The sequence below is a fragment of the Centroberyx gerrardi genome, chromosome 9, assembly GCF_048128805.1.
Source record: "Centroberyx gerrardi isolate f3 chromosome 9, fCenGer3.hap1.cur.20231027, whole genome shotgun sequence".
Taxonomy (NCBI): domain Eukaryota; kingdom Metazoa; phylum Chordata; class Actinopteri; order Beryciformes; family Berycidae; genus Centroberyx; species Centroberyx gerrardi.
Window position 1 is genome coordinate 16,685,767 of NC_136005.1, and position 9,165 is coordinate 16,694,931.

The following is a 9,165-nucleotide window of genomic DNA, read 5'->3' on the forward strand; positions in this document are numbered from 1 at the left end:
ACAGCCACTATTTTACCCCAGCCCACTTACCCCGGGGTTCTCCTGACGGGCAACAGTAGAATAATGGGCCCGTATGAATGACCTATCTCAGGGCAGAGAAGCGGGGCATCGGACCGGTGTGTGGAGCAGAGCCCCGGGGCTGAGCCCCCCACCCCCCTCCCCTCTTTCAGCTGCAGAGAAACACACAGCTCCAGCCGCCCGGCGCAATTACTTCCACATGTTGCCGAAAAGAACAGTGTCCCTTGTTCTCCAAACAAAGGAACTCAAATTTGGAAGGGCAAGCTTACCTCAAACTAGTTGAGGTTCTCACTTTTGAGTTTTGTTTCCCCTCACTTTTGAGGGTTGTTTCCCCTAACCTTAGCCTAGAACTGAATTCTATAATATAGTAGACTATTAGGAGGCTATATGCAGTGTATTATATCCATCCAGGTAAATTGCTGTAGACGGTGCACACCGAGAACGCTGATTTTGGGAAACTTTGCTGAAAAATACCTTATACGGCAATTTGCATCAGCATTTTGAGTACATTCAACATACACAACAAAATCGCCAGTGTTAATTTAACTCTGAGAGTGTAAAAAGCAAAACCATGCCTGTGTTTATACTGTATAAGTGCACACCCATCAGAGTTACTTTAACACTTTTAGATTTGAACACGCGCCCCAGAGCCATATCAGCTCTATATGACAAACAACTCCAACAACTTGTCAACTCCATATAAGTGTCACTGAAAAATTAACACTGGAAGAATTGCTGCAGATATTGTACAGCCCTATGCGAGGTAAAATGTTATGTAATGACCAGACAAAACACAAAACACAGGTTGGCTTAGTCTTGCTGATGCAAATTGCTGGTTCGACATTTTTGAGATGATGTTATCTCTGCACTGTGCCTGTATTCAGTAGAGGCAGCCTATTACAGTCACGGTATGTGTTCTTGTTGTAAACATGTTAGATGCCGATGCACTTCTATGATACAGTTTAGATGTTTGCACACCAATGCTTATTAAATAGAGAGGACTGCCTGCCAAGAATGTTCATCCACTGATCAGTTCGTCTGCCTCCATCCTTTGTCAAAGCGTCCACCAGGGGGCTTTGGAAAAATGTAGCCAATTATCTAAAAAATAAATATATATACAGGCATATGCATATATATTTACAGAGAAAAATCAACAATTATGATACATCAATTTATATAGCTTGATAGTATATTGAGCTAGTAAAGTAGGCCTATTTTAAATATTAGGACACATGGTTTACCTTTTTTATTGTAACCTTTGCCTAGAATCCAACAGTAACAGGTTTACAATTCAAGCATGTCTAGTGCATAAAAATAGTAGTGATGGCAGCATTATTTGGCCATCATGACTTTCTGAGATAAGTTGAGTTACAGTTATAGGCTGCTATGCATCTGTATCAAAACTGACGTCATACACTGACTTTTATTTAATACTTCTAAAATCTAATAAAACCGTTTTGAGTTTAACCTGTCCCTGGCAAATCAACTTTGTCTTGCAATGGAAAAGTTGCTATTTCGGGCCCAAATGAAATACCGCGATAATCTAATTTGTTTGTTATGTCAGTCTCCCACTTATAATAGAATATACTCGGGAGATCTTATGACAAATTCACATAACGGGCCTAAACACCAGTCGAACTGTAGTCATAAACAAGTGATAAGCGTTTGAAGATGACTCCCAAAGGCTGCAGGTCTCCGGGCGGCGGTCCCCGTACCGGAGCTGTCCAGCGTGCTGAAATGTGACTGTCTCCACGTTAGTCTTGGCAGTGCGTCTCTCATGCCAGCGCAAATACCGCTTATCTTTATAAAACAGCAGCTCCCCAAAGCTGCATTTCCCATGATCTTTGGCCTACCTAAAGCAGTTTACAGAGTGAAACTCAAAGGCCTTTTCAAAAGGTCTCTGAGCACTTACAGTCATCAAAGTAACTCTAATCTCCGCCTTAAACCATACTGAGTACAGGCGAATTCTTACAAACTGAACAAAGAAACCTCTGAATCTGAAACAATGAAAAACTCATAATCCCCTAACCAAAATAAATGAACAGAAATGGAAATCATTTTATTATAAAGCACATTTCATGGCTCCAATTATACAAAGGACAATATAACATATATTTCACTTTCAGTTTCTGAACAAAAACATTGCCTTGTACCTGACCTTATTTATGCACAGAGAAATGGGCCTACTTGACTTTTGCTTGTCAAAGTAACTATTATGATTAATTTATAACCATTATACTCCCCTCTTTCTCTCTCTTTCTCTCTCTCTCTCTCTCTCTCTCTCTCTCTCTCTCATTCACTCACTTATTCACACACACACACACACACACACACACACACACACACACACACACACACACACACACACACACACTTTGTAGGCCTAGATGGGAAGGGGGAAATTAAGTCCTCAAGACTGTGACAGGATGTTCGCAAATTAGGCCCGCAATTATTCACAAAATGAATGTTTATTTTCCACTATAGTAGCCAGACCAGTTAATCCTGAACAGTGAAATCGGTGGCTTGTTGATATTAGGCCTTTATCACAAGTTTGCAACAGAGCCATAAGAAATCAGCGTCTGAATGCAGGTGATTGTTTAAGGTTTAACAAAAGAATTGTGTTTAAAGTGTCAAACAAGGCCTAAAACGTCAAACGGTCGTGATGTAATGCGTGGTAACCAATGCTCCTGCAAGATTAAGTTTTAAAGACAGCAGTGATGATTTCCAGAATTTACATGGAAATCTCAGCGGACACTCCTCTTCCAGGACTCTTCCACACTGACACGGGCTGTAATGATGTATAGGTCACCCAGGATTTAGATGAGGACGGATATTGCACTTGTACAGATTTATGAACAAAGCAGAGGTCTCTTCGGAAAAAGACAACGCCGTTTCCCCCCTTTTCCACATTGGCACTTCAGTTTCTCCTAGCCTCTATCTCCGCATGAGACAGCAGCTGCAACCGGCTGAAAAGCGCTCTTATTAATTGTCTTTTGTCATGCGTAATTGCCACATTTTCAATGGTAGCCAAGGCCTGACGTCTTTGGAGTGGTCTTGTTCCACCGTGCATTTGTAGGTATAGTCCCTCTCATCTGAAATTTACATTCCGCAGTGTCTGTCTTGCAGCCTGAAGCATTTTATGCGGTAAAGCCAATGGAGAAACATATTGTCGCGTTTTGAGTAGATTCATTCGAAAATGTGATATTTTGGGAGGAGTTAGCTCTTCGATCTGGACTAATAGAGCGATTCTCAAAATGAGCCTCAGCCCATTATAGCGGCCTGACAGTCTGAGGTCAGGTCCCGCGGGGTTGAAAAGGGGGAGACTTTCTCAAAACTGCGGTTAACTCCATTGTTAATCGGTTTTAATGGGACGGTGGTCTTTCACTTTCACACCTGCGAGGGGTGAACTCTAATTCGATTAATAGGAACTTCAATATATATTCATTAGGTGGCTTTCCCTCAATAATATATGATCACCAGCGGGATGTGAAAGGAGACCATTTATTTCTGCTCTGAATGGGTCTGCGTGGGACCAAAACTTCACCTGCTTCCCCTCTCAATTAGGAATGTATCCCAAACTCTGACAGAAACGAGTTAAATTAAGCGTCAGCTAATTTCCAATGGCCCCTCCTACGTAATCCCTCCTCAGAGTCTTTCCATTTTAGTGTGCCCCCTTAATTTACCATAAGTTGAAAGGTTCAAATAGTGCCTAATGAAACAGTGACTAAATCGTTCTCTGTCGCTCGGAGGAACCCTGTAGCTGTCTCTTCAAAGCCCTCTGAGCCCACAGCCGTCGGGGGTCTACAGCTAAATGCGAGTCCCAAGGCAGGACAATCTAACCTGTCAAAGCCTTTGCCCACTTCTATATATCCTTGTTCTGTGGTTTTGAAGGAATAGCAGCATAATCAACCAACGTGGGACCGAAACCGCAATTAAACTCGCTTTGGACAACCAAAATCTCTTCAAAAGCGAACATTAATGGACTATTGGCTGCTCCCCAGGGGCGTAATCGGGTACCCTTTTGTGGTCAGATCTTAGGAGAAACTACAGCTACACTTTCATATAGTCCAACCATTTTGAATCAAATAGCCTATATGATGTAAATGGAAGTAGCTACCCTATATAATGTTTTAATAAAGTAAGCCCAATCTCAGCAGTAGGTTAAGAACTTCAGTCTTAACAGTCTATTAAATATAACACCAATAGCCTACTAATGATTGCCTAATAATAATAATGATGATAATAATAGTTGTCACTGAACTTGTAAAAAGAAAAAAGGAAAAGTAATGTGGCAAAATGTGCAATGCAAAATGCAAAGTCCATTCGTCGAGGAAAGAAAGGACGTTGTTGTACATTTAGGCTGTAAACCCCAAATTCCTCAAATATATGGCCAGTGTCGCTTCCTGACAATATATTTGACAAAATAATCATAATGTGTAGTGTCTTAATGTAGCAATTTCGAAAATGCCACAGTGTTTGTTGAAATACATATGAGGGCTATAATAATCTTTGTTGTAAGTTTTTATAATGTCTTTATAATGTTTATAATGAATAAAGGCCCTATTATAATGTTATCACTGAAAGCTATAACCATTATGTTTCATTAGGCCTTTATAAATGGAGTAGCCTAACTTATACTGAGAGAGACAGTGTGTGTGTGTGTGTGTGTGTGTGTGTGTGTGTGTGTGTGTGAGAGAGAGAGAGAGAGAGAGAGAGAGAGAGCGAGAGAGAGAGAGAGAAAGAGAGAGAGAGAGAGTTTCTCAATGTTTAACAACCTTTGCACTTTTTCCTATCTCAAGCAATAGAAATTCAAATGTGTCTGGTGTCTTTTAAGTCCCTCTTGTTTCTCTCTACACTCTAGTGCTGATTCTATCACATAATAATAGTCAATAACAGTCATTAAATTATAAATATATGTCTCGTCGATCAGAAAATAGATTGACAAATAAATACTGAGGTGCAACTCGCCAATGTTTATTACAATAAATACAAATATACATATTTTACAAATTCACGTGAAGGTTTTCACACAGGTTAGGCCTATGCTATTTCTAAGGGCTTTCATCACCACACAACCTCAATGACAGGAGTGCAACACCGACCACTTCATGACAATTACTGGGGATAATTAACTAGACCTTGGTATGCAGGTAAGAACCCTTAAAGGATCAAAATACAGCAGGCTATCACGTCATATTTCCAAATATTTCACGACGGTGTTAAACTTCAACATTTATTCACAATATTTGCTCATTTTACAGTAGGTTAAACATGAAGTTAAGAACAGGTGACATTTTCAACATTTCTTCTCATACTTCACGCAGGAGTTTTTTGGCCCTGAGGTTGCATGATGCCATAATCCATATTGGAAGCAGGGCAGAGTAAGTGCCAGCAGTGGGAAGGGAAGTCTTTCAGTGTTGCTCTCAGATGGGTGACACCTCTTTTTCCTCCGAAGCAGAGGCCGGGGACAGAGACTCCTCGTCCTCTGACCTTGGATAGTCTGTGTGACTACTCGCGCACTTGCAACCGCTGTGCGCGCTCCTTTGGGTGCCCTTCCCCTCCTTCTTGTGCTTGACCCTGCGGTTCTGAAACCAGATTTTCACCTGCTTCTCCGAGAGGTTCAAATACGTGGCAATTTCGATTCTTCTTAGCCTTGAAAGATACATGTTGGTGGAAAACTCCCTTTCCAGTTCCAAGAGTTGCGTGCTTGTGAAAGCCGTGCGCATTCTCTTGCCATTCTGTATGTGGCTACTCTCGGAGGCGCCTGTTGGAGAAAAACATGATTCATGTCAAACGTTTAGTTTATTGTCAACACTACAAGTCTGCACTTCATCAGCGATGCAAATGGCACAAACTATCGCCCTGCGCGTGATGGTGCGTAAAACCAGAGCGATAACAATTTTCGGAGTTTTTTTAAAGTGCGTTACGAAATGAAGACTAATCAAATATATGCGTATTGAAGAGTGCTCCTAGTGGCAAACAGGTGGCTTACCTATGGAAAGACAGTGGTATCTCCGGGGATCTGTGACGCTGAAAGTGGGCGTGCAGACAGGTGTATGTCCAGGGTGCGCCAGTGCTGGAGACTGCTGATGCGCTATTCTCTGACAATATTGTGCCTCCGCTCCTGGAAACTGACTCTTCAGCATGGGAATGCCGCTGCGGGAAGAGTGGATGTGGGACGTGACGCACAGCGGGCAAACACAGAAAGTCCCGTTTTTCCTGGATGGGCACACCGGCGCGGTGACAGTCATCACGCTTGGAGAGTGCATGCTGATGGGAATAAGGAAGTCTTGCCCTGGATGCTCAGCTGGTCCAGGTCGCACCGTATCCTTGATTATCAAAGAGTCAACGTAGAAGGACCTCGACATTGCTGCGCCGTTGATAAGTGATCGCTCCTTGCGCAAGATGATAGCTGTTTCTCATCTGAACCCCTCGGGATCTCAAAAGGTGCTTATGTTTGATGGTTCAACAAAAGGGACCCCGAAGAGGGCTGGCCCTGCAGCGTCACCCACGTGCGCACCCGGCTCCAAGGGTTTATACTGCCAGTGACCCAAACCACGTGATGTCTCCCTGGCCCTCCAATCACAACTTGCAGATTTACTCTTTTTATCCCAAAATCTCTAAAAGTCTGGGACATTAGGAAAACATCACCAACTACTGTTTTTTTGTTTGTTTGTTTTCCAGAACTTTCTTAAACAGGTAACAGGCTGGTCCAGGGCCATTTTGTAATCAATATCTGCCTCATCATCAATGTCCAATAAAACGAAAAAATAAAACATCAAAAATAATTTTGCACAGTCATTCATGCTGCTGCTAAAATAGGCATTCAGGGTGTGCAAACTGGATTCACATCTAACTGTAACCACAGTAGTTATTCCAACTGACAGTGGCCAAATATCAATTTGAAATAGTATAGTTTGTAATGTTTGCAAAGATATTTTGGAAATACTTGTTATCATGTAAACGCTACACACATCAGCACATTTATCACCAAATCAACACTTCACTGAGCTTAAACCCGCCTTGAACAAATTAGATCAAATATGAGCAGTGATGGGACCAGAAGGAATAAAAGCATTAGATCAGGTGCAGTGGCAACTGAAATAGAAATAAACTATATAGGATTTCCCATGATATAATAGGATTTACACATTGCAAGTGAATTATTGGGATTTAATCATTCTGTTTTTTCCCCGATTCAAAATTTAGATTAATTCGAATTAGCCTATTCTTTTGGAATTACTGTTTAATTAGTCCGGCATAATGCTGTATATTGAAAGCGGGCTATATGAGGGACATCCAGATATAGTTTTATCGATAGTCTAGATAATTGTGCAAATGCGCTTTAAGGCTCCAAACTGTGCACGCGACTAAGAACTAATTGCTGTGCAGCCTAATCATACTTTGCGTCCGCTTGGTCAAGGTTTCACGTCCAGCAATTAAAGAATTATGAACTGCTGCCGAGTCTGGGCTGTGGCTATTTGATAGCGATTAGGATTCAATTAGAAAGTGTTTATTATGGTGGGTCTGTACGGGGTAAACAGGCAGTTATTTCAGAAATGCGTTAATCCCTCATCTTGTGACAATAATTAGCGAGTTTGATCCCCAGGCGGGTCACCGGTAGGTTTAGCTTCTGCTTTCATCTGCCAAGTAACGCCTCGGACCTTCAGACAGAGGCGCCGTCAGTAGGTTTATGGTGCAACATTTCAGGTGCAACACAACCATGTATTATTTTCTTGACTGACTTTTGGATCCCAAGTTCTAATAAGTCAATAACTGTTTTTGACACTTTCACTATATCCAATACTCCCCATTCTTGAGCTTATTTATGTGAGCCCCCAATGAGCAACGGTGCACTCATACTCCTACGACTTTAATTGCAGTATTTGAAAGAATTAGAAACTCTTTAAATCCCGACGATAATAATGATAAAAAACAAACACGTCTGTCACGCAGTCTGTAATTGCTATAATAAAGTGAACCCAGCGTATGACAAGGAAGACGCACAGAGTTGTTGTTATGGTACGGATAACCGTTTCAGATATGAGAGAGAGAGAGAGAGAGAGAGAGAGAGAGAGAGAGAGAGAGAGAGAGAGAGAGAGAGAGAGAGAGAGAGCAAACCAGGCGGAATGATGCGTGGCGCGCGCCCTCATCACACTATGCTAGCTCTAATATTATTTTTCCATAATTCTGCACGATAAAATTTCATTGTCTATTAAGTAATCCCACAAATGAGATCCTTTATGAGGCTATAATGAGGCCTAATTGCCAGGACTAGTGGAGCCACGTGGAAGGATTTAGGAGGCATTAAGCCGTCGGGTACTGAGCACAGGCTGTTACCTAGCCATTACTTTCATAATTCAAGGAGAAAATTAGTCCATTTAAGGGAAAAATCCTTTGATTCCTTTTATTCTGCTCGGGGTGACAGGACTACAGTTTTGTCCGCTTCGGTTAAGAAGCCGGTGCAACAAATGGGGCTGTTGCAAAATTACTCCTGTTTAAACGTCCGAGATTAAAAAGAATTTCAGAAATGTATAAAGCTCTCAGGGCCCCACGTCTGACTTGCCTCTTCTCTCTCTCCAATGTTGTGTGCTTTCTACTTCATAATTCAGCAGTTAGCCTCCTCTATTCACCCCTTTTCAAATCAGGTTGATGGGCAATTAATCACTGGCCTATTCAATAAAATGAAAATTAAATATAAATAACAGTGGATAAAAGAAAAGTTAATTCTCTTTAAAGATTGGTTACATTTTTTCCTCTCAGTGGAAAACAAAGTTTCCCAGCTTGTTTGTTGTTTTGTGTGTGTGTGTGTGTGTGTGTGTGTGTGTGAGGGAGGGAGGGAGGGAGAGTGTCTGTCTGTGTGCTTGCAAGTATGCATTACAGAGAAAAAGAGAGGTGTGTTTGTTTGTGTGTGTGTGTGTGTGTGTGTGTGTGTGTGTGTGCGCGTGCATGCATGCAACTTCTCCCAGTAGCAAAAACACACAAATTTGTTAAAGTGTAGTGCTGAAGCACCCCCCTCTTATTCACATCGCATCCCATGCCATATTATACCGTGAAGAAGTCCATTAATGTTTTGTTGAACAAGCGTCATTAACTTGTATCAACGCCTTTTTACAAACGTTGCATTGTTGTGCAAGGCCAGTCTGC

At 41.7% G+C, this 9,165-nt stretch overlaps 1 protein-coding gene across 1 annotated transcript; it reads right to left on the bottom strand.

The window, feature by feature from the left end:
• Positions 1–5,441: 5,441 nt before the first annotated feature.
• Positions 5,442–6,386, bottom strand: gsx2 (GS homeobox 2). The gene is made up of 2 exons (XM_071895692.1): positions 6,011–6,386; positions 5,442–5,782 (listed from the first exon to the last, which is right to left on the bottom strand). Exons 1-2 carry the CDS (start codon positions 6,384–6,386, stop codon positions 5,442–5,444), a joined length of 717 nt encoding a protein of 238 aa, XP_071751793.1.
• Between the last annotated feature and the right edge of the window lie 2,779 nt (positions 6,387–9,165).